The following is a 25,227-nucleotide window of genomic DNA, read 5'->3' as shown; positions in this document are numbered from 1 at the left end:
TGTGTATACACCCACATGTATGAGACTCTAGTCACATGGGCTGCTCAGATGTGATAGGGAGGAAATGCTCATCATAGAAACTCATTAAAAACAGAGCATGGGCAGAGCTGCCAACACTGCTTTGCAAAATCCATAGCTGTCTTGGGTACTTGGACAAAAGGGGGAGATAGAGAACAGGAGCAGCCAGTTTTTTTTTTTTTTTTTTACAGAAAAACAAATCTCATAGTGACTGAATATGAACAGCATGTAATACACCGTTTATCGATAGTTTTTTTTGGATGTGGTTTTAGTGACACTTTTAGGTTCCAGCAATATGACTCTTCCTTTATTGTTATTTACTTGTAATGTTCTATAAAACCATGTAGATGTGCATTACTGTAACGCAAAGACAAATGTGGTTCCAGTATTTTTCCCATGTGCTGTGTTCTGTAGCACAGCTGAACGCAGAACAGCAACAGCTGGTGAACCTTAAGACATTTGCAGCCCATTCACACTTATGCGACTTTGGACATCAGTCACTGACAAGTCGTACCCCATGTTTTCTAGTGATAACCATTCATATATATATGTAACTTCAGAGTAGTTCATATACTACTTTGGTCAGTTTTTCATGCAACTTGAGGACCATAGACTTCAATGTTAACCCTCAAAAGTTGCATGAAAGTCGTACCTGAATGTTTTACCTGCAACAGTGGGGTCCAACTTTGCAGAGGGATAGCAAATCACATCCAAGTTGCACCCATCCAAAGTTGTGTCAAAGTTGCACTCAAAAGTCATGGCGACTTTGTACATGTGTGAATGGAGCATTAGGCATCATGCACACTGTTTTTTTGTAAATGTTTTTAAACGTGAGTTTAACAGCAACAGTTTGCATGAGGGCCTTATACTGTAGCAGTGGATAACATTTGTGACTTTTTTGTTGGTTTATAGGCATTGAGAAAAAACATAAATGGAAAATATTAAAATCTATTGACCCCTGCATGTACATTGTCTACCTTTTTCAGCAATCAGTTTAAGAAGTTTCCGCAGATGACCTCATATCACAGGATGCTTTTACACCGTGCTGCTGCTTATTTCGGCATGGACCATAACGTAGACCAAACGGGCAAAGCCGTAATCATTAATAAAACCAGTAACACAAGAATGTAAGTATCTTTGCTGCAATCTTTAACCTCCCATTTCAACTTGTACCAGCTATAGTGTATGGCAGGGTTTCCCAACCAGGGTTCAGGGCTCCCCCCCCCCCCCCCGAGACCAGAAACTTTTCAAGGTTTCCTCTGTGTTGAAAAGGTTGGGAAAGGCTGCTGTATGGTTTGGTTTGACAGTATTTGACAAATGTGTGAGTTTTGGAAGTCACATTGTCTTTCTGTTACAAAAAAAAACTTAATTTAAACTGTTCTACTCAATGGTTTAAAAGTCACATATATTTTTCCAATAGACCTGAGCAAAGGTTCTCTGAGCACATCAAAGATGAAAAGAGTTGTGAATTTCAACAAAGATTCATCCTAAAAAGAGACGATGCCAGCATGGACCGTGATGATAATCAGGTGAGGGTGTGGGCAGTTGACTTTATTTTTTTTTTCATTTTTTTTTTTTCTTCGTGTGTATTCCGAGCTGCCTAACTGAGCCTTCAATTAAAGTTACATGCAATGTCTACTATTTTTGTTTTTATCCCTGTTGTCAGAATGTAAATTCTCAACCGCATTGTTCAATACTCCTGTGCTAACATTTTTTATTTATTTTGCTTATTTAGTACTCTGTGCATTTTTACGGTACTGGCACACAGTACTGATGCATGAGCATCAGATATTCCTGGCAGGAAAAAAAAAACACAGGAATTGACTGTTTAGCATTTGCTCGCATTTGCGTGTATTCATGTGTACATACACATACAAATTCCTTTTCTACAGGCCCATTAAAACAATGGACTACATTTAGATCAGTGAAGAAAAATGCCTGAATGCATAAAAACTTAGTGTTTCAAGGCACCCCTTGTGCAAGAGGCCTAAAGTGTGTGTGTGTGATATATATATGCAAAGAGATTGCTGCACTTAAAATTTAATGTAAAGTTAAAACAATACAAAATATTCCATAGTGTCAGAGTTTGACAGTTTCGGGCTATGTTGAAAATGCCCTTAGAATAGTACACATCCCAAGGATGAAACTGCATTAGGGACTGCAGGGGAAAAAAAAGATGAACAGAGGTTGGAAGCTAAGCATCATTGTAGGCCATTGCTTGTTCATACTCTTTCAATAAGTGCAGTATTATGCATAGATTTTAATAAAATGTATATAGAAATATGGCAATGTGGATTTTGGCCCTCATTGTTTCCTTCAAAACTTTCCTTTTTAAACCCTTCACGCCGACAAAATGCAAATAAGCAGCCCCGGTTCAGGGGGTTTTACCAGGGTGATGCCTGCAGCTAGAGGCATCACGCAGATACCGTTAGTCGGCTTTCTTGTCATGACAACTGATTTGGCTAAACAGCCGCTTGATTGTCATTACAAGGAGCTGGAGAGGACGTTCCTCCTGCCACCTTCCGCGGCTCGCCCAGATCTCCCGTCCCACAGGGAGACCCGATCGACCATCCGGCAGGTCCACTGGCTGGCTGAAGACCCAAACAAAGCCCCATTTGGCTCTGATCAGGTCTCCAATGTAAAAACCCAAGAGCGATGTCATGACATCACTTCCGGGTACTGGAGCTTTAAAGGCGCCAGATTTAAAAAACATTACAGCATTCTAAATAGCCAAACTTGGCATTTTGAACGCTTTTAGGTGCAAAGGAGGGTACCTGTCACAGCCTATTACTGTCACAAGAGTACCTGTCACAGCCTATTACTGTTCCAAGAGATGTTTATATTCCCTGTGACAGGAATAAAAGTGATCATAAATGTTTTATTTTTTTAAATGGACAGTGTAAAAAATATAAGATAAAATTTAAAATAAGAAAAAAATAAAATAATTTAAAGCGCTCCGTGCTCGCGCGCATAAGCGAACGCATGCGCAAGTTGCACCCGCATATGTAAACAGTGTTCAAACCACATGGGTGGTATTGCCGTGATCGTTAGCGCAAGAGAAATAATTCTAGCACAAGACCTCCTCTGTAACTCTAAACAGGTAACCGTTAACATTTCTTTTAAAACTTTGCCTATGGAGATTTTTAAGTACCATAGTTTGTCGCCATTCCGCGAGTGTGTGCAATTTTAAAGCATTGACCCGTTAGGTATCTATTTTCTCAGCATAACATCATCTTTCACATTATACAAATAAATCGTATAAGTGTATTTCTTCCCAAAAAATTATTGCATTTGAAAGACCGCTGCGCAAATACCGTGACACACAAAATATTGCAACAATCGCCGTTTTATTCTCTAAGGTCTCTGCTATAAAAATGTATGTTTGTGGGTTCCAAGTAATTTTCTAGCAAAAAATGCCGTTTTTAATTTGTAAGCAACATATGTCAGAAAAAGGCTTAGGCTCCAAGGGGTTAAGTAAAGTCCAAAGTAAACCATTGCATTGGTTTTCACAGTAAGCGCTCATTTACACCACAATCCCCGTGTTCAGTGTGCATTTCTGCATTTATAATGCATCTGCATAGCATTTTTTAGGCATATTTATTTATTTTTCAAGGAGTTGCATTTACATGTGTTTGTGGTGCATTAGGTGTGTTCTGGTATGGTTATGTATTATATATAAAAAAAAAAAAAGCTGCATTTTTTTAAACAAACCTGAAAGCACCACCGTGGGGCAAACTAGGCTCATTTACGTACATTCATTTTTCTTACATATGCATTTGTACTGTGTTTAAAAATGTATTCCAAAGCTAGGCTAAACAAGCCCTAAAAGGCAGTTGAAGCATGGTAGAAAGGAGCCTTAAAATGATCGGTCTTTCTGCTGCAGCTGGCATCATCACTGTGACAGGACTGTCTGGTTTCTGAAATTGGATTGGGGCCCTGTATGTTATTACTTTGCTATTTGTTAAAGTAGAAATTAAAGTCCACCTTTTAATTTGTACCTACATTTAAAGGCTATAATAAAGCTTACCTGTAGGTACAATGATTTTTCTTAAACCTGCACTGTTTAAGAGATATTCACACGGGATGCAGCTGGTGACGTCATCAGGTTGCGCTCTAAATGGACGGCATACCTGTGTCATCTCTTAGGAGCTTTGTACAAGGGCCTGCGCACACATGCAAGGCAGTGACATCATTGTAGTCCCAGCCATTCATTCATCCAGGGCCCGCAAACCCAAAAGGATGGAAGCGCCAGGGAGCAGTGACAGCACTGCGCTGGAGGGCTTCTTGTACAGGTAAGTCTGTCATAATGTAGAAAGAAAATAAGAGGGCGCACCAACCTTGCGCATTACCCAAGTTGTGTTTATTGGTATAAAAAGAAAAGCAATATACTCACAAACAAGTTAATCATTAAAGCATTTCAAATCCACAATGGACACAATGCAACCAGGTCACAGGGACTGTGTCCAGCAGGAGGACCTTCCAGATGGCTGGAGCTGCTCTGAGAAAGAGAGAATCTCCCCTCGAAATGTGTCAGCCATCTGGAATGCCCTTTGGCAGGCTGAACACAGTGCCAGTGGCGTGTATGCTTTATGTCCATTGTGGACTTGAAATACTTTAATGGTTAACTTGTTTGTGAGTATATTTCTTTTCTTTTTATACCAATAAACACAACTTGGGTAATGCGCAAGGTTGTTGCACCCTCTTTTCTTCTTTTTTTTTTTTCTATACGGTGTCTCCATTGGGTGTTCCCTGGCGCTTGGAGGGCAGCAGGGTGTCTGCATTTACCCGGGAGCCATAGAAATCCTAGACAATATCTACCGCCATCACACCACTTTCGAGCGCAGGAGAATTTGTTTGTTGTTAAGTCTGTCATAATGTACTAGTATGCAGGGGTCCACTTTATTTTTACTATTTTGTTGCGGTTTACTACCGCTTTAGTATGAAACTATCCTTTGTTTCAATGCCTGTTTTGTATTTAAAAAATTACAGTAATGCTTGAATGTTAATATACTTTTATACTTAAATAATGTAAACGTATGTATTAGGGCCCTTTCACAGGGGTGGACTGATCATGTCTGCCTTAGTTTTTAAGGTGGACCCTCCAGTCTCCTCTATGGATCGGCAAAGAGTAATACATGTGTCAGTTGACACCCGCCAACACCCGATCTGCAAAAAACAGTTCCTCATCCGTCTGGCGGATAGGATGGCAGATTGGTGTAAACGGACAGGTGGTTTAACATCTGTCCGTCCGTAGAGGACAGCGGGCTGTGTCCGTGCCCTCTCTCCATAAGTGAGGCGGGCACGGACAGACCAGTCATCCGCCTGCTCAACGGGGACCGGCAGACAGATTCCCCGCTGAGCAGGCAGACTCAAATGGAGCCCACCCTTTTGTGTAAGGGGCCTAAATGCGTTTTGTCTGCTGCTTGCATTTTTGGGTCTGTAAAGTAACATTCATGGTATCTGGAGCTGGTGTCCCTCTTAGGCTCTGTTTATTATGCAAGCTACTAGACTGTTCTTTCCCATGGTTTTAATTACAAAAATATTGCTATTGCTCCAATATATGTCTTTATTTCATTGATCTGTCCGATTTAATACAGATTAGAGTACCTTTGCAAGATGGAAGGAGGAGTAAATCCATAGAAGAGCGAGAGGAGGAATATCAGAGAGTTCGGGAGAGAATTTTCGCAAGGGAGGCAAGTTAAAATAAACATTACTCTGTGTATGCAGGCAAACATTATTAAAGTCGATTAGTCAGGTTTAAAAAATATATTTCTCTTTGCCCAGTGCTTAGTGTTTAAAGCTGACCAGTCTGTGGGCTGAATGAAAAAAAATCGAACTATTTCCTCCATTCCCGCTAAACAGCATTGATGGACAAATCTCTGGCTGCGGCTATTGTATTCTGACAGTTAGCACAGCCGGCTGTCAAATATCAGTGACTGCATATGATTGGATGCAGGCAATGTTCAAAGGACAATTTCTCTGTCGCTCATTGACAGACGTAGTCCTCTTTGATTCATATCAATTGGGTTATGCTGCCCTCTACAGGAGTAGGACTAGGCAGAAGGAAAACGTTCTGGCTCCACCTTAGGGGCAGTCCCAGAGGGTATATTCTCTTCCTGTCTGCTGCAGGAAATCAGTTTTTTTCTGTCTAGTCAGGAGTAAGGACCTAAGCTCCTTGCTGGGATCTTTTGGTCCTGGCAAGATTTTTTAGAAAAAACTTTTTTCTTTTTTTAGGTAGTTGTTTTCTCCAGTTTTCCTGTGAGATCTTCAAGCAAATCACGCCGGATCTGGGCGACGGGCTGGATGTTGAGATCCAGTGGTCACCCCAGCCGGCCTACGAGCGCGCGCAGGCCATAGCTCCGCGCTGGGTCGGCCGCGACACAAGTAAGTATGCGGGACCGGGCGACGGGCTGGATGTTGAGATCCAGTGGTCACCCCGGCTCAGCCTACAAGCGCGTGCAGACCATAGCTCCGCGCTGGGTCGGCCGCGACATAGTCCCATTGGACGGGGACTGACCCTGCGAGTTGAACGTCTCGCTTGAACGCCAGGAACCAGCAGAGTCATGGCGTCCGTATTGGTCGACAGCCCCCCATCTCGGTGGAGAGGGTACTGTGAAGAGAGGGTGCCCGTCAGTTCCGGTATGGTGAGTAAATATTCCCCCTTCCCCCCTGTGGGGTTTTTGGGATACGGGCCTCTCTGTGTATGGTCGGATCCTTTCTGACATTAAGGTTCCCCCTTTAGCCTATGACAAATTCACCTATCCCCTGGATAGTGTGATCTGGTTTGGGAGCCGATACTCCAGCAGGCTTGGTTTGGGAACTAAACACTCTAAGCAAACCTTGGTTTAGGAGCTGACACTCTAGCAACCTTGGTTTAGGAGCAGACACTTCAGCTGGCTTGGTTTGGGAGCTAACACTCTAAGCAAACCTTGGTTTAGGAGCTGACACTCTAGCAACCTTGATTTAGGAGCTGACACTCCAGCAGGCTTGGTTTGGGAGCTAACACTTTAAAAGCAACCTTGGTTTGGGAGCTAACACTCTAACAACCTGGGTTTGGAAGCTGACACTTCAGCAGCCTTGGTTTCTCTAGCAGATTGATCCAAGGAAGCCTGGTCCGATTTACCAGAGTATACATATAAGTATCCAGAGCAAAGGAGGTATAGCCTACCTTAGTGTGTAAATATCGCCATGCTCCCGCAGGCCGACAGGCCGCCATCAGCCGTTCCAGAGCCGGTCACAGGCCGCTGCACTGGAGGAGCCACGCTAGATCGGCAGTCCGCCGCCATTTTGTTGTAGACCGCATGTCTGCATTGCCTACACAGGCCGCCCGCAGGTCACGCAGGCCGCCATTTTTTCGAAGTCTATTGTCTTCTACATGGGGGCGACCATGTTTGATGTGCCCAGCCGACCTCGAGGAGTAGCTGGGAACGCCGGAAGGCATGCACAGGGGGCGGAGCCACTTCCTTTCACCCGGGAAACCTAGTACAGGACTTCCCAGTCTGCATAGGACAACGCTGACAGCAGTTTGATGAGGAAACTTCTCTGCATCAGGTGGTGAGCCCTTGGGGTCTCTCTCTCTCTCTCTTCTGTGGGGTCCAAAGCAGGTACACTGAGGGGCGCTATTGCGCTGGTGGATTACAGATAAAAAAAAAGTATTTTTTATTTAAAAAAAAAAAAAAAAAAAAAATATTTTTCACTGGCAAAGTGTCCTGGATTAACATGGACCCTGCCACACATGTATCTCCACCTGATCCCCTCAAAGTGGCTGCAGGACCCTCCAGTTCCCCCCTGACTATTGAGTCATTGTCAGCAGTTTTGGAAACTTTTGTATCCCGGGTGGAAGTGGCTTGTCAGGGACAGGGCGCAAGGAGCCCCGTCTACCCCCATTTCATCTGAAAACTTCAGATTCAGAGTCTGAGCCTATCCCTGCAGTTGCAGGTACCTCATCTGGGGTTTGTGTCTCGGGTAATCTCTTCTGACAGTGAGGAGGATGTTTCAACATCTACCATAGCCCGAGAGGAAGCGTTGGTAAACGCATTAATTGTAGCCGTTCGGGAAACCTTAGGACTACAGGTTACACCATCAGAAGTAGTTGATACTGAGATTCCATTTGGTACTAATAAATGCGCCAAAATGGCGAAAGTATTTCCCTTACCCAAGTGTTTCGGTAATGTAATTAAGGTAGAATGGGGTCATCCAAAACGAGCCCCTACTATTTCCAAACGCATTAATAGGCGTTATCCGTTCGAGGAATCCCTCCTCAAGAAGTGGACAGTACCATCTATGGTGGATTCTCCAATCTCCAGATTGAACAAATCTACGGTTATCCCATTGGAGGATGCTCCGTCCTTTAAGGATCCAGAGGATCTTAAGGTGGAAGCCGTGTCTCGCGCTATCCTTTCCCTGATTGGGTCAGCTTCAGACCAGTAATTGCTATTGGTCTGGTTTCTCAAACTGTAACAGAATGGACCAAGTGGTTACGCCGGGATTTAGAAGGGAGTGATATCCCTCAGGCGGTATCAGATCTGTTAGAACAGATGATGCAAGGGTTACAGTTTATCTGCGACGCTGCGCTAGACGCCACTCCATTATTGGGGCGAGCATCAGTCTCAGCAGTGGTTCTCAGGCGTAGACTGTGGCTAAAATGTTGGTCGGCAGACCAAGGTTCCAAGAAGGCTTTGGCTAATCTCCCTTTTCAGGGTGAGCGCCTATTTTTGGGCCAATTTAGATGAGATTATCAAGGATCTCACTGGAGGCAAGAGCACTTTCTTGCCACAAAGTACTAAGGGTAAAGGACCTCGTCAGAGACGGGGGCCTTCCTTTTCCGCCCATAAGAAGTTTTTTCGCCCCACGGGCGAAAAAACAAAGCCCTCCAAAACTCCTTCGGGAGGTTTTAAGGGGCGCTGGTCGGGCAAGCAAAAGCCCGGCCCTTCCAGACCTGAATATAAGACTACTAAAGCCTGAAGGTGCGCCCCCACCCATAGCTGGGGTGGGGGGACGTCTTCGCCGGTTTCCGGATCCATGGCTTTCCAGATTCCCGGACAAGTGGGTTCGCGAAGTCATAAGGTCCGGTTACAAGATCGAGTTTCGATCTCTCCCACCGGTGCGATTCTTCCCTTCCAATATCCGACTGTCCCCGGATCGCTTAGAAGCTCTGCGGGGAGCGGTCACGGATTTACTGCAACAAGGAGTGGTAATCCACGTTCCTTGGACAGAGCGTTTTCAAGGGTTTTATTCAAAACTGTTTACAATACCCAGGAAAGAGGGTAAGGTGCGTCCAATTCTGGACTTAAGAGCTCTCAATCTTTTTTGTCAAGATACAAAAATTCAAAATGAAATCCATTTGCACAGTAGCAGCCTCCCTGCGTCAAGGGGATTTTCTAGCGTCCATAGACATCAAGGATGCCTATCTTCACATTCCCATTTAAGCAAGACATCAGCGTTTCCTGCGTTTTTCCGTAGAATAGAACCATTATCAGTTTGCGGCGTTACCCTTTGGTCTCGCCTCAGCTCTTTGGGTCTTCACTAAGGTGTCGGCCCCAGTGTTGGCGCTGTTGCGTCAACGAGGCATATCGATTCTAGGTTACCTAAACGATCTGCGCCGTGCGGAGTCTCTGCAGATCTTGTTACAAAACTTAGAGATCACATGATCTCTTTGCAAGAGTTCGGGTGGCTGGTGAACCAGCAGAAGTCTTCTCTGGTTCCCACCAGGAGGCTCGAATATCTGGGTCTAATTCTAGACACATCCAGGGCAAAGTATTCCTTCCGGCAGGGAAACTCCGGAAGATTCAATCAGCAATTCAGTTGTTACTATCCGACAACTGGCCTTCTCTTCGGACTTGCATGAGGGTCCTGGGTTTGAGGGTGGCTTCCTTCGAAGCAGTACCATTTGCCCAGTCCCATACCCGAATCCTTCAAGGAAGAGATTCTTCTCAAATGGAATCGGAATCCAGAATCTCTGGACAATCTGATCCGATTGAGCGAGCGGACCAGGGAGTCTCTGGTCTGGTGGCTTCGGTCTCCGATGCTCAGCCAGGGGAAGTCATTCTTCCAATATACTGGACGATTGTCACCACGGATGCCAGTCTATCCGGGTGGGGAGGAATTCGCTGTCAATTATCTGCTCAGGGGCTTTGGTCCCTGGAAGAGTCCAGGTTACCGATAAATGTATTGGAACTAAGAGCGATCAGACTTTGTCTGATGCATTGGATCGAGCAGCCCCGGGGCAGCCCGGTTCGGATCCAGTCGGACAATGCCACAGCAGTGGCTTATGTCAATCATTTAGGGGGCACCAGGAGTGTCCTGGCGGCCATAGATGTGGCCAGCATTCTTCGTTGGGCGGAACGATTGTTCCAGCTCTCTCTGCGGTATTCATTCCGGGGGTGAATTGGCAGGCAGATTATCTCAGCCGTCAGATTCTGGATCAAGGGGAATGATCTCTTCATCCAGAGGTATTCCACCAACTGTGCCTCCGTTGGGGCACCCCGAATGGAATCTGTTGGCATCTCGGCTCAACAGGAAAGTGCGGAGGTTTGTGGCTCGCTCCCACGATCCTCTAGCAAACACCGCAGACATGCTGATCGCCCCGTGGGGGCAGTATCAGCTACTGTATGCCTTCCCTCCTCTCAAGTTACTGCCGAAGCTTCTTCGCAGGATAGAGGTGGAGGGAATCCCAGTTATCCTGGTACATCAGGACTGGCCTAGTCGGGCTTGGTACGCCGACCTGGTCAGGCTCGTCGCAGACGTTCCTTGGCGATTTCCTCTTAGGGAGGATCTGCTATCGCAGGGACCGATCTTCCATCCTGCTTTACTATCGCTGGCTTTAACGGCCTGGCTATTGAGACCCAGGTGCTGAAGGACAAGGGATTGTCAGCTTCAGTTATTCCTACTCTAGTTAAAGCAAGAAGAGCGACTTCCAGAAAGATTTATCATCGCACATGGAAGTCTTAGATTGCGTGGTGTGAATCCCTTGGGTTCCCTCCACGTTGCTATTCGGTGGGCCGAATATTGGCCTTTCTGCAACAGGGGGTTGAGTAGAAGCTGGCCTTGAGTGCTATCAAGGGTCAGGTTTCAGCATTAGCAATCTTCTTTCAGAAGCTTTTGGCTATTCATTCCTTGGTGCGGAATTTCATCCAGGGGGTGCGACACCTGGCTCCGCCAGTGCGCGCACCTTTACCACCCTGGAGTCTTAATTTGGTGCTGTCGGTTCTTCAGACACCTCCCTTTGAAAATATCAGGGAGATTCCCTTGCTTACTTTATCCCAGAAGGTGGCCTTCTTGGTGGCCATTACTTCTGCACGCAGGGTGTCAGAACTGGCCGCATTATCCTGTCGTTCCCCATATCTGGTGGTTCATAGGGATAAGGTTGTTCTTCGTCCAAATCCATCCTTCCTTCCTAAGGTGGTTTCAAAGTTTCATTTGATTGAGGACATGGTATTGTCTTCCCTGTGTCCTAAGCCCAGTCATCCTCGAGAATTCTCGTTGCATTCCGTGGATGTAGGTCGGGCGATCAGGGTATACTTGAATACTACGGATTCATTTCGTAATACGGAATCACTGTTTGTGATCACGGATGGCCCTAAGAAGGGGTTGCCTGTTTTCTGCCGCGACCATCTCTAGATGGATCAGACAGACGGTGGTATAGGCTTATTCTATTTAAGGGTCGGGATCCCCCGTTCCCTGTTAAGGCGCACTCTACGCGGGCGCTTAGTGTTTCCTGGACCTTCCGCCATCAGGCGTCAGTGGTTCAGGTTTTCAAGGCGACTACTTAGTCGTCGGTTCATACCTTTACAATATTGTATAAGGTTTATGTGATGGCATCGTCAGATGCCTCTTTTGGCCGCAAGGTTTTGCAGGCCGCAATTTGAGGAGACCGGCGGTCTACCTCGAGGGTTTTTTTCAGTTGGATTTTTATTTGAGTCTCATCCCTTTAGTCTGATGAGCCTTTGAACTTCTAGTTTGCACCGGTTGGGCCTTCTAGATTGGATTTGATTTTCGTCAATCCCACCCCTCATTTGTGGCACTGCTTTGGGACGTCCCAATTGATATGAATCAAAGAGGACTACGTCTGTCAATGAGCGACAGAGAAAAATGGATTTTTGTAAGATCTTACCGTAAAATCCTTTTCTCTTGGCTCATTGACAGACGTAGTACCCGCCCCTCTATCATTGAGTTGGGTTGGGTTAAATTCTCTGACACTGCTTTGTGACAGAACTGATTTCCTGCAGCAGACAGGAAGAGGATATACCCTCTGGGACTGCCCCTAAGGTGGAGCCAGAACGTTTTCCTTCTGCCTAGTCCTACTCCTGTAGAGGGCAGCAGAACCCAATTGATATGAATCAAAGAGGACTACGTCTGTCAATGAGCTAAGAGAAAAGGATTTTACGGTAAGATCTTACAAAAATCCATTTTTTTTGGCTAGTAGTTTCGATTTTCCAATAATGGATGTCAGCCAGGATGGGAAGGGGAGGTAGGGAATTTTACTGACCAAAATGTAAGGCCACCTTAAAAATGCTAACATTAAATTTGTCTTTACTTTCGTACTGTTGTCTGTGTTCTTTGAGATCTTCTAAGCTCCCCTCTTAAGCATTTAGGCATATATTTTCCTTTTATGCAAATCACTTGGTGCTGTGTCAATTGAACAAGATTTCAGTTTAATATTACTGTGCAATGTTTGTGCCCGATCCATATGCCACATATTCCCATCAGTTTCCTAGTAAAGGTAACATTTTGTCACATTTACCTTTCGGTGCCTCTTTTTGTAAATAAAATAACTTCATGATTGTGATGCATTCAGTACCACAATGACTATACAGGTGCATCTCATAAAATTAGAATATCATCAAAAAAATAATTTATTTCAGTAATTCAATTCCAAAAGTAAAACTGATATATTTTATATAAATGCGTTACACAGAGTGATATATTTTAAGAATTTATTTCTTTTAATTTTGATGATTATGGCTTACTGCTATTGAGTACCCAGAATTCAGTATCTCAAAAAGATAGAATATTACATAAGACCAAAAAAAATAAAGGATTTTTAATACAGAAATGTTGGCTTACTGAACAATATGTCTATGTACAGTATAATATGCACTCAATACCTGGTCAGGGCTCCTTTTGCATGAACTACTGCATATATGCGGCGTGGCATAGATGCGATCAGCCTGTGGCACTGCAGAGTTATGGAAGCCCAGGTTGCTTTAAAAGCGGCCTTCAGCTTGCCTGCGTTATTGGGTCTGGTGTCTATCATCTTCCTCGTGACAATTGAAAGAAATGGGTGCACAGTGGACCTACACCATCAGATAACATGGCTCCCCAAATCATCACTGATATTGAAAACTTCACACTGGACCTCATGCAGCTTGGATTCTGTGCCTCTCCACTTTTCCTCCAGACTCTGGGACCTTGATTTCCAAATTAAATGCAACTTTTTCCACAGTCCATGATGATTTGGGGAGCCATTTCATCTGCTGGTTTTGGTCTACTGTGTTTTATCAAGTCCAAAGTCAGAGAAGCACTCTACCAAGAAATTCTACAGCACTTCATGCTTCCCTCTCCTGACCAGCTTTATGGAGATGCTGATTTCATTTTCTAGCAGGACTTGGCATCTGCTCACACTGCCAAATGTGCCAATACCTGGTTTAATGATCATGGTATCACTGTGCTTGATTGGCCAGCAAACTCGCCTGACCTAAACCCCATAGAGAATCTGTGGGGTATTGTCAAGAGGAAGATGACACCAGAACCAACAGTGAAGCCTGCTATCAAAGAAACCTGGGCTTTCAGAACACCTCGGCATTAACACAGGCTGATCGCCTCCATACCACGCCGCATTGATGCAGTAATTCATGCAAAAGGAGCCCCGACCAAAGTATTGAGTGCATACTATACTGTATATGGACATACTATTCAGTAAGCTAACATTTCTGTATTAAAAATCCTTTTTAATTGGTCTTATGTAATCTAATTTTCTGAGATACTACATTTTTGGGTTTTCGCTACCTGTAAGCCATATTCATCAAAATTAAAGAAATGCTTAAAAAATATCGCCGTGTAACACCTCTATATAAAATATGTGTTTTTACTTTCTGAATTGAATTACTAAAATAAATTAACGTTTTGATGATGATTGAATTTAATGAGTTTCATCTGTATGTGTAACAGCAGTTTAGTCAGGAAATAGTTCACTAAAGTTGCTATGTTGATTGATGGAGTTCCTAAATGAGTTAGGCACACCTTAGTATGTTTAAAGTTATTCCCAATCCAGGTTCCTTTTATTTTTAGAACTGATGTGAGGGAGGGGGAAGTGTTGTCCTTTAAAAGATAGGTTAACTTTTACAAAAAAAATGCATTTTTTTTTTTTGGAGGTAAAAAAAATATGCATTTATAATTTTTGATTTATTTTTTTAATTAGGAGTCTGTAAAGCATTGCACCCATGATCGTGAGTGTAATGTCATGGTCCTGCAGGCAATTACACTCTTGACAGGAAGCTCAATGAACTAGCTCAACAGTGCCTTGATAGTTCATTGAGAACTACATGCCAATAGCCGCAAAGTTATCGCTACTTGTAGTTTTCACATTCACAGAACACTGTGAATGGATTGAATGACACGACTGAGCGGGCAGAGCACCACACAGCTGTTTTTTTTTTTTTTTTCATTGTGACGGCGAGTGGGGGGAGAAGATCCCTCTGCTCCCTGTAAAAAATCGTTAGAGGAGGCGAAAGAAGGAGTTTTAGCACAAATTCCCTTTTAAGGTGAAGTTCTGCTTTAAGAGAATCACTAGCCTTTTATTTCTGGGGTATACTCCACCCACTGATGAGCAGAAGCAGTTTTAAAGTCTGGCTTGGTGCCAAAGAACATCCTGTTGAACAACCTGCTAGGGAAATGGTCTGCCCCTGCAAACTTCCAAGGCTAATCAAACTGGGCATGCCCTTCATACAAGCAATAAGAACTTTGGTGGTCAACCAGTTGAAGTGCATAGCAAGTGTATGTGTCTCAGACCAAAATGTTTGCCAGCTATAAAATATGGATAGTAAAAAAAATGCACTAGGTATCCATAGTCACTTGTGCATGGTCCTGCATAAAATAGTGTGAAATAGAATTATATATTTCTTCTGTAGGATTCTTCATTTTTCTTTAATTTCTGTCTTTCAGTCAGCCCAGAATGGTCATATTACTGATAGCAGGTAAGCCAGGCCTTGCATCACTTTTCCCTTTCACCACCCCATGGGGTACAATAAAACTTGTGTGTTCCTTGAGAAAATGTTTACCTGTGACCATCAGTGCTGGCTGGATTGTGTGGGATGACTAGACCCAGCTTTATAATTGCTTGGCTCTTGAAATGTATGCACCTTCCTTTTTTTTTTTTTTTTTCTTTTTTTTTTTTTTTTTTTTTTTTTTGATTCAGTGATCATGAAGATCTACTAATGGGTTTTTGAAAGGAAGGCATGTGCCCATTTTGGTTACTTTTAAAACCCATCTCCAGGCAAACTGTTACTCTTCCAATCCCCCACCTCCCTCTAATCCATCTTGCCAGCTTTTAAAGTGGTTGTAAACCTCAGACATGAAATATGAACAAAGCATATCCCTTCATAGTGTGTACTTGTCTTAAGAGCTCCAAGTGTCATTTCGATCTGCTGCTTCATTTCGTCCACTATCAGCACAAATCCCTTCCACCTCCTTTTTTTCTGACCGCTCCGACAAGCTTTACAAATTCTGGACTTTGAATGGCTGTAGAGAAGAGAAGACTGCAGATACAGCTTGTGTAGGAGGATTTGTTTAATCTTGGTGTATCACCTGAGGCCAGTCACCTCACTGGGTATATGGAAGGGTTTACAACCACTTTAAGTCTTTCATACCTGGTGAAGTCAGTTATACTCATCTGAGTTCCCCCTATCTAGGTTCCTTGCTGATGCTGTACCCTCTTGAAGGGGATTGCCAGTTCAGTGCTGCACCCTCACCAGCCTGCCCTTTTCACTCCCCTCTGTCTGATATCAGTCCTCTTCTGGGTCCTTAATGGATCCCTCCTCTAGCCAGCCAGTAAACACGTGTGACGTGAACGCTCAGAAGAAGGATCCATCCAGGAAGTAAATACAGATGAGAAGGACCCAGCACTGGATGGTCATGTGACCACAGCTTTTTTTTTTTTTTTTTTTTTAATCTAGAGTTGGATTTTAAAGCAGAACTCTTGGGCAACAACTATATATGTTCACTGTTACGGTTTTAAACCGTGTTTTGCTATTGATATGGAGCTCTGTTTTTTAAGCTGCCACCTTACGAGAGTATAGATGACTAGGTGGAGTATTTATTGTCCTTGGTTCCTCTGCTCTCCATCATAATTAACCAAGATGGATTTATGGGTGTTCTAGATTGCTTCCAATGAGTATTGGTGGCTTGTGCACTTTAACATGGAACTTTTTTCATAAATGTTAAGAGATCTGTGTAATGTAACTTCATCACTGTAAGCAAATGGTTTCAGGTACAGTTTTGAATTCCATATATACTTGGAAACAGCCATATTTGAACATTCCATGTGCAGGCAACAGGTCTACCAGCTGACTGAAACACAAGACTCTGCGATTTTCTAATGGTATAATAGCCATAGACCAAGTGATGTAGGCTGCCTAGACTTTGTCACGTGAGGGAACTTGAAGCAGATTTTTTTTTTTTTAATTCTTGGTGAACTTTAATACGTTTTTTAAAAAATATATTTTTACATTATTTGTGCTGTTATGCACAATTAGTGCAAACGATACTACTCATGGTATTTAAACATATTTGAAAGTTGTGTAAAGGAGTTCTTCACTTAGAACTTAACCTGAACCTGTGTTTCATAGTTGCTCTACACAGTGTGTAAATTGCAATAGTTTCACTTTCATTCATTGACGGACACAGCTCCTGATCTTCTTAATCTTGGGTTATACTGCCTCCTACAGGAGTAGGACACTAGGCAGAGAAAAAGTCTGGCTATGCCTATGGGCAGTCCCAGGGGGTATACTCCCTCTCTGCTACTCAGTTTTTTTTTTCTTTTTCTGCCTAGTCAGGAGTAAGGACCTAATACCTTGCTGGGATCTCTGGTCCTGGCAATTTTTTCTTTATAGATAGAATTTTTTCTCCTGGTTTTTTTCCTCTGAGATATACAATCAATCAATCCATTGGTCCATCCCAGTCTGGCCAGCGAGCATGCGCATACCTCAGCTCCTACCTGATGGGGGCTGGCCTGCGAGTTAAGCGCCTCGCGAGGTCGCACATGACCAGGGTTTCGGGCCGTTTCGCAGCGTTCCTCCTGGTCGACAGCCCCACCATTTTGATGGTGAAAAGTTCTGTCTGGAGCGGTGCCTGCCTGGTTCCTGGTATAGTGAGTAGCTTTCCCCCCTCTCCCGCTGGAGGGTTTTGTGGTGGACGTGGGCCCTTCCTTGGGATTGTCTGACCCCTGGGTTCCCCTCCTTCCTGTCAGGTACTCCCCTTTTATCTGTCCCCTCATCCTACCCCCCCCCCCCCCCCCACACACACACACACACACACACACTTATGCTGGGGCTGTGTGGGTGGTCTGGTCTACCTCGTGAGGTGGGGGGCGGGGTGCTATGCTGGCAATGGGGGGGGTGCGCCGCTGGCGACCAGACAATCGTCTGTGCGGGGGGGGGTTGGACCTGGTGGGGGCTCATTCCAGAGCCCCCAGTCCTGCCTGGGACTGCCCTTGAGGCCATGGGAGCCTCGTGGGGCCGCCATTTTCTTGTAGCCTGTGTGCTCAATGCACGGCGGCCATATTTGTGTAGTTCGCCCATTTTTATGTGCTTTGCTATTGAAAACAGCAGCGGCCATGAGAGTGGAGCCCCTCTGGGCTTTGGTTTTGGTATTGGGAGCCCCTCCTCATCCCCTGGTGCTGACTCCTGGATTCTTTTATTTCCTGATCGCTCGTGCAGTGCAGATTCTCCTGGTTTTTGCAGGGTGGTGAGTCTGGCGGGGTCCTCTCCCTCTGCTGAGCGTTGATTGGTGCCCTGTGACTGGCAACCTGGTGGTGCTGCCAGAGCAGTGGGGGTTGTCCCTTAGCAGTGTGTTACACTTTTTTGTGGGGTCCCCCTGGTGACTCATGGTGTCTTTGGAGCACATCTCCCCACCTGATCCCTCTCCGGGTCCCGTCCATCCATCGATGCACTGACGGCGGTCCTGGAGTTCCTTGTGTCCCGGGTGGAGGTGGCTTTTGGGCGGTGGGCTGGCATAAAGCTTCCCCTGCCTCACCTGTCTCCTCAGATCCTGAATCTGATTCAGCCGCTGCGGACGTAGGTCACCCTGCTGGGTCTGTGACCATGCACCCTGAATCCTCAGATGCGGAGGATAATTCCTCTGCTTCTGCAACCGTGCATGAAAAGGCGCTGGTGGATGCACTGATTGTATCTATGCTTGAGACTTAAAATTGGAGAACTGAGGCGCATTTTCCCTTTGGCACTTGCAAGCAATCCAGAGCAGCAAAGGAGTTCCTTTTTCCCATCCTATTTCGAAAGAATTGTCACTGAAGAGTGGGAATGACCAAAGCGTCCCCTTGGGGGTCCCTAAGCGAGTTGCTAGGCGATTCCCCTATGAGGAGTTCCTTCTTAAGAAGTTGACTGTTCCGCCAGTATTGGACCCTCTGGTTTCCAGGTTAAACAAGGCAACCATGATTCCGGTTGCAGAGTCCCTGGCCTTTAAGAATCCGGCTGACAGGAAGGCGGAGACTGTAGCCAGCAATTTGTACGCCCTGGCTGGTTCGGCAGTAAGGCGGATTTTCACAGTTGTCTCCAGTGGGACATCCCCGAGGTGGATCTGTTGGCTTCCTGGCTTAACAGAAAGATACAGAGATTTGTGGCTCGGTCATGGGATCCTCTGGCAGATACCACAGATGCGGTGGTGGCCCTGTGGGGTTAATATCGTCTTGATTTACGCCTTCCCTTCTCTCAGGTTTCTGCCAAGACTTCTACACAGGATCGAAGCAGAAGGGATTCTGGTCATCTTCGTAGCCCTGGACTGCCCTTGCAGGGCTTGGTATGCCGAACTGGTGCGACTAATCACCAATGTTCCTTGGAAGCTTCAGGGAGGATCTGTTGTCCCAAGGACCAATCTTCCATCCTGCTTTACAGTCGTGAGTCGGTGTTTCCAACGCGGTTAAAAAGCTAGGAAACCTACGTCTAGGAAGATCTACAGCCGTACGCGGAAAGATGTACATTGCGTGGTGTGAGTCTCTTGGGGTTCATCCTCACTCTTGTTCGGTGGCTCGGATCTTGACCTTCCTTCAGCAGTTTGGGGTTGAGTAGAAACTGGCCTTGAGAACTATTTAGGGTCAGGTGTTGGCCTTAGTGGTCCTGTTTCATTGGCCCATGGTCACATACTCCCTGGTGCGTACTTTTTCTTCAGGGAGTTAGGCACGTGACACTTCCAGTGTGGTATCTTGCCGATTTGGGACCTCCAGAAGCATCTTTTTGAGAATCTTTGTGAGATTCCCCTGCTTACGCCGTGCCAGGTGGCCTTTTTGGTGACTTTCACCTCTGCGTGCAGGTTGTCTGAATTAGTGGCGTTATACTATTTACCTTACTGGTGGTTCTTCGCCCCTGTCCATCGTTCCTTCCTCAGGTGGTTTCTGATTTTCATTTGAATGAAGACATTGTGTTGCCTTCCTTGTGTCCCAGGCCAACACATCCAAAGTAAATTGATTTGCATGCCTTGGATGTGGTCCGGGCAATTAGGGGTACCTGGCAGCTACTTCTTTTAGGAAGTCAGACTCCCAATTTGTGCTTACGGGTGGGCATCGGAAAGGGTTGTCCATTTCCTCTGCGACCATTTGCAGATGGATCAGACAAATGGTGGTTCAGGTCTATTCAATCCAGGGTCAGGTTCCTCCTTTCCCTGTCAAGGCGAATTCTACTCGGGCGCTCAGTGCCTCCTGGGCTTTCCGTCATCACGCCTCAGTGAAGCAGGTTTGCAAGGCAGCCTCCTGGTCTTTGGTGCACACTACACAAAGTTCTATAAAGTGGATGTGTTGGCATCTGCTGATGCTTCCTTTGGCCGCAAGGTTTTTGCAGGCTGCTGTTTAGAGGATCTGGTCCTCTGAGGGGTGTATTGTTTTTTTCAGATGAGCTCCAGTTGTTTTGGTTGAGCTCTTTTTTACCTGGTTGGCTATAGTTAGCCTTGGGAATTTCTTTTTCACTATTCCCACCCCTCTTGTTTAGCACTGCTTTGGAATGTCCCAATGGTTAAGAAGATCAGGAGCTGTGTCCGTCAATGAAAATTAGATTTTTGACTTACTGTAATAACCATTTCTCTGATGTTCATTGACAGACACAGCACCCAGCCCTCTGTGGGATTGTAATTCTTCTGACACTGCTTGTAACAAAACTGAGTACCTATAGCAGAGAGAGGAGCATACCGCCTGGGACTGCCCATAGGCATAGCCAGACTTTTTTTCTGCCTAATGTCCTACTTCCGTAGGGTGCAGTATAACCCAATGTTTAAGACTATCAGGGGCTGGGTCCGTCAATGAACATCAGAGAAATAGGTAAGTCAAAAATCCTATTTTCTCTTTCGTTCATCGATGTACACAGCCCTCCATAAATCATAACTACTGGGTTATATTGCCTCCTCCAGGGGAAGGACTAGGCAGAACAAAAAACACCTGGCTATGCCCATGGGTTGTTCTCAGCTGGTATATAACCCCCCTCTCTGCTTTAGGTAATCAGTTTTTTAATCTATCTAGTCAGGAGTAAGGACCTAGGCTGCTTTTTCTCCTTCCTTTTAGATCTTTTTTTTTTTTTTTTTTCTTTCTCCCAAGATCTACAATTAACTGCTGGGCAGGGCGACGGGTTGGATAATCTAGATTCAGTGGTCCCCCCCCAGCCCAGTCAGCGAGCGCATGCAGACTGCAGCTACGCGCTAGGTCAGCCGCGGCATAGCCTCACAGAGGATGGCCCGCGAGTTAAACGTCTCGCAGGGTCACATACGACTGGGCTTGGGTCAGAGTCGCATCGATCCCTTGGCCGACAGCTTCCCTACTTCGGTGGCGAGGATTCGGTCTGGAGCATTACCCGCACCATGGAAGGCTAAGTACAGTCCCCCCCCTCTCTTTTGGTGTTTTTTTTGGGGTGGACGCAGGTAACCTCCTGGGACCGTTGGACCTGCCTGCAGGTTCCCTCATCCCATCCTTAAAAATCCATCAGTGAGCTGGGCTTCCCCTATTCCATTTCCTCCCTGTCTGGACCTGGAGTCTGGTGGGGGTCCCAGGACAGACGATGCAGCAGAGAACCCTTGGTTCTCCCCTGCTATCCTCACTCTGTAAGGGTCCTGGGATAGTGTATCTTGTCCTGGTAGTCTGGAGGGGTCCCAGTGTAGGAGACCCCTAGGTTCATGCCCCACTGTTTTCAGTGTAGGTATAGTGCAGGGGGGTCCCAGTGCAGAGACTGGTGCAGAGTCTCCCCTATTGTGTGTTCTATCATTATGAGGGTGTCTCCTTGCACAGAGGGCACAGGGAAGATCCTGGCAGCATGCTGTAGCTCAGTGGTTCTCAACTCCGGGCCTCGGGACCCACTAACAGGCCAGGTTTGCAAGATAATTGAAATACATTGCAGGTGATATATTTTGCTGTTCAGTGATTGCCTTATTCTAGTCTGCATCTCCCCAAGGTGATACTTAAAATCGGGCCTGTTAGTGGGTCCTGAGGACCGGAGTTGAGAACCACTGCTGTAGCTGAAGGTGGCCTTTTTCCCTTTAGTCTGGCTGGTCTCCAGTTGGCGGCCATGTTTGTGTAGCCCAATGTCATGGGGGCCATTTTCCCTTAGCCTGACTGGTCTCCAGCTGGCAGCCACGTTTGTGTAGCCAAATGATGTTACAGGGACCATTTTTCCTTGGTCTGGTAAGCCTAGCACTAGGACCTTTTTCTTGAGTGTCAAGGGTATCCACGAAGTAATTCTTTTGGGTGTAAAAACAGTACAAACAGGTTTTTTTAGGTCCTGATGTCCGAACTACCCAACTTCCCCTCTATCCCTGTCCAAGGAAATAGATTTTCCTAGGTCGGATTCTTTTTCGGACCAGGGTGGTCCTTCCTCTGGACAAACTTCAGGAACCACAGGCCGTGATTCACCGGCTGCTGTCACACAGATAGTTCTCACTCCCATTTTGCATACAGGTTCGGAGTCTGGTGGTATCCACCTTCATTACATTTCTGTTTGGACAGTCCGACATGCAGGTTTGGCTCCAAAGGAGGGTACAGAGGACTAGGCCTCTAGGGGGCCATGGTAAGGCCAGTTTCATCCTCGGCTCAGGCTTCTTCCACAATTCCCGTGAGGAATCCATGGAGAGGATCTTCAAATGTCTGGTGGCCATAAACGTACCTTGGGGGCTTCCTTTCAGAGAAGACCAGTTGTCCCAAGGACTGATCTACCATCCTGCTTTACAGTTGCTGGTTTTATTGGCTTAGCTAATGAAAGCCAGGTACTGAGGGATAGAGGTCTGTCTGGATCAGTGATCCCTACTATGGTGAAGGCGAGAAAGTAGTCTTCCAGCAAGATATACCATCGTACGTGGAAAGCTTACATTTCTTGTTGTGAGTCGACTGGCGCTCATCCGCGACACTTTTCTGTGGCTCAGATCTTAACCTTTCTTCAATAGAGCGTTGATCAGAAGTTGGCCTTAAGAACCATCAAGGGCCAGATGTCTGCCCTGGCAATCTTCTTTCAGCGACCCCTAGCCACGCACTCTTTAGTTTGTACCTTCATTCAGGGTGTTCCACATGTAGCTCCACCTGTACGGTCTTTTGCCTCCATGGGATTTCAATTTAGTACTTTCGGATCTCCAAAAACCTCCATTTGTGAATAATTGGGAGATTCCCTTGCCTATGTTATCCCAGAAGGCGACATTCTTGGTGGCTTTTACCTCTGCCTGTAGGGTATCGGAATTGGTGGCATTATCCTGTCGCAGTCCCTATTTAGTGGTCCTTGGTTATAAAGTGGTTCTTCGTTCCTGTCCATCATTCCTGCCCAAAGTTGCCTCCAACTTCCATTTGAATGAGGGCATTGTTTTGCCTTGTGTCCAAGGTATTGCTTTGCATACCTTGGATGTGGTTCCTGCGATTCAGATGAGGAGCTGAGTCCTTTCGGAGGTCAGACTCACTTTTTGTTGTTATGGACGAACCAAGAAAAGGGCTGGCCACTTCTTCTGCTACTATCCCCAGATGAATCAGACAGATGGTGACTAAGGCCTATTCCTTTAAAGGTTAGGTTCCACCTTTCCTTGTCACGGCGCATTCTACTCGGGCGCTGAGTGCTTCTTGGGCCTTCCGCCATCAGGCATCAATATCACAAGTTTGCAAGGCGTCCATTTTGGTCGTCTGTGCATACCTATACAAAATTCTTTAAGGTAGATATTTTGACATCTGCGGATGCTTCTTTTGGCTGCAAAGTTTTGCAGGCTGCTGTTTAAAGAGGGGCTGTTCCTTCTTGAGGGTTTTTTTTTCTTCAAACTTTGTGGCCCCTGTGACCCGGTTAAGGCTTCTTTGTCCTGTTTAAGGGCTCCTATGTTTAGCCTTGTGTTTTTATCCCCCTCCCCTCATTTTCCTTATGGCACTGCTTTTGAATGTCCCAGTAGTTATGATTTATGAAGCGATGTGACGGTCAATGAACTTAAGAGAAAATGGGATTTTTGTACTTGCTGTAAAATCGATTTCTCGAGTTAATCGACGGACACACCACCCACCCCCCTATGGACTTTGATACTTCTAGTACTACTTGCTACTTGATTACCTAGAGCAGAGGGGGTTTATATACCACGCTGAGAACAGCCCGTGGGCGTAGCTATGTTTTTTTTTGTTCTGCCTACTCCTACTCCTGGAGGAGACAAAATAAGGCCAGTAGTTCTGATTTATGGAGCTCTGTGTCCGTCAATTAACTCAGAGAAATGGATTTTACAGTAAGTACAAAAATTCCCCTTTTTTCACCTGCTCTGGCATTAATAAAATCTAGGGATGCAGCTTCCAGTCCTAGAAAAATTTTGAAAGTCAAGAACCTATTTGAATTGTTCTATTGGAATAGTCTGTAACACAGTTGCTACTTTTAAAGTAGAACTATAAGCAAACCTTTTTTTTTTTTTTTTATTTTGGATAGAGTAAGGGAAGGTTCTAACCACTGTAAGGTTTATTTTTACCATCTTTGTCCCATTTGGGAGATTTCTCCCCTCATTTCCCGTTCCATAGGCAAGCAGGAAGTGAGAGGAAATCCCTGTAAATTAGGGGAATTCTTTGGGGACTCCATTGGAAGATTTCTCTTCTATTACTTTTCTGGGGACAACCCAAAATGTAGAATTTTTTCTTTTACTTTAACTTTCAATGATAATGGTAAACGGGACAAATACATAGGATGAATCTCCCTGATGGGGACATAGACTGCAATAACTGACAAAAAATAAAAATAAAAGTTTCTTTCATTCATTGACGGACACAGCTTTAGATCTTCATAACCATTGGGTTCTACTGCCCCCTACAGGGGTAGGACATTAGGCAGAAAAAAAGTCTGGCTACGCCCATGGGCATATATCTCTCTGCTATAGGCACTCAGTTTTTCCTTGCCTAGTCAGGAGTAAGGGCCTAGTTCCTTGCTGGGATCTTTGGTCCTGGCAATTTTTTCTTTATAGATAGAAAAAAAATTTCTCCTGGATTTTTACTGTGAGATCTACAATCAACTGCCTGACTTGGCAACAGGCTGGATAATCTAGATTCAGTAGTCGCCGTAGTCTGGCCAGCGCACACAGGCATTTGCGCTAGGTTGGCTGCGACATAGCCCCACTGGACGTGGGCTAGCCTGCGAGTTAAACGCCTCGCGATGGTCGCATTTGACCGGGTCTCGGCCCGAGTTGCAGCGTTCTCCCTGCCCCCCCATTTTGATGGAGAGGGGTTATGTCTGGAGCGGTGCCTGCCTGGTTCCTGGTATGGTGAGTAGCTGTCCCCTCTCCCCCATCCAACCCCCCTTCCCCTCCACATATATTGGGGCTGTTTGGGTGGTCTGATCCTCCACCTGCGTTCGGGGCAGGGCACTATGCTGACAATGGGGGCCGGGGGGTGTGCAGCCGGCGATGGGACGATCGACTGTGGGGAGTTGTACCTGGTGGGGGCTCCTGCCACCAGGGTCTGTCCTTGAGGCCTCGGTTCCCTCCTGGGTCTCTGTAAGCCTCGTGGTGCTGCCATTT

The 25,227-nt window shown here is 45.6% G+C and overlaps 1 protein-coding gene across 5 annotated transcripts in view; it reads left to right on the top strand.

The window, feature by feature from the left end:
- Positions 1-25,227, top strand: part of R3HDM2 (R3H domain containing 2) — a 271,423-nt gene that overhangs the window by 148,020 nt on the left and 98,176 nt on the right. For all 5 annotated transcript variants that reach the window (XM_082246039.1, XM_082246041.1, XM_082246038.1 and 2 more), the window contains exons 8-11: positions 1,005-1,145; positions 1,439-1,547; positions 5,616-5,715; positions 15,185-15,212. In XM_082246039.1, coding sequence (XP_082102165.1) covers positions 1,005-1,145; positions 1,439-1,547; positions 5,616-5,715; positions 15,185-15,212 — 378 coding nt within the window. The remainder of the gene's footprint in view (positions 1-1,004; positions 1,146-1,438; positions 1,548-5,615; positions 5,716-15,184; positions 15,213-25,227) is intronic.

The sequence above is a fragment of the Pelophylax lessonae genome (assembly GCF_965119305.1).
Source record: "Pelophylax lessonae genome assembly, chromosome: 2".
Taxonomy (NCBI): domain Eukaryota; kingdom Metazoa; phylum Chordata; class Amphibia; order Anura; family Ranidae; genus Pelophylax; species Pelophylax lessonae.
This window is presented reverse-complemented; position numbering and strand designations above follow the sequence as displayed.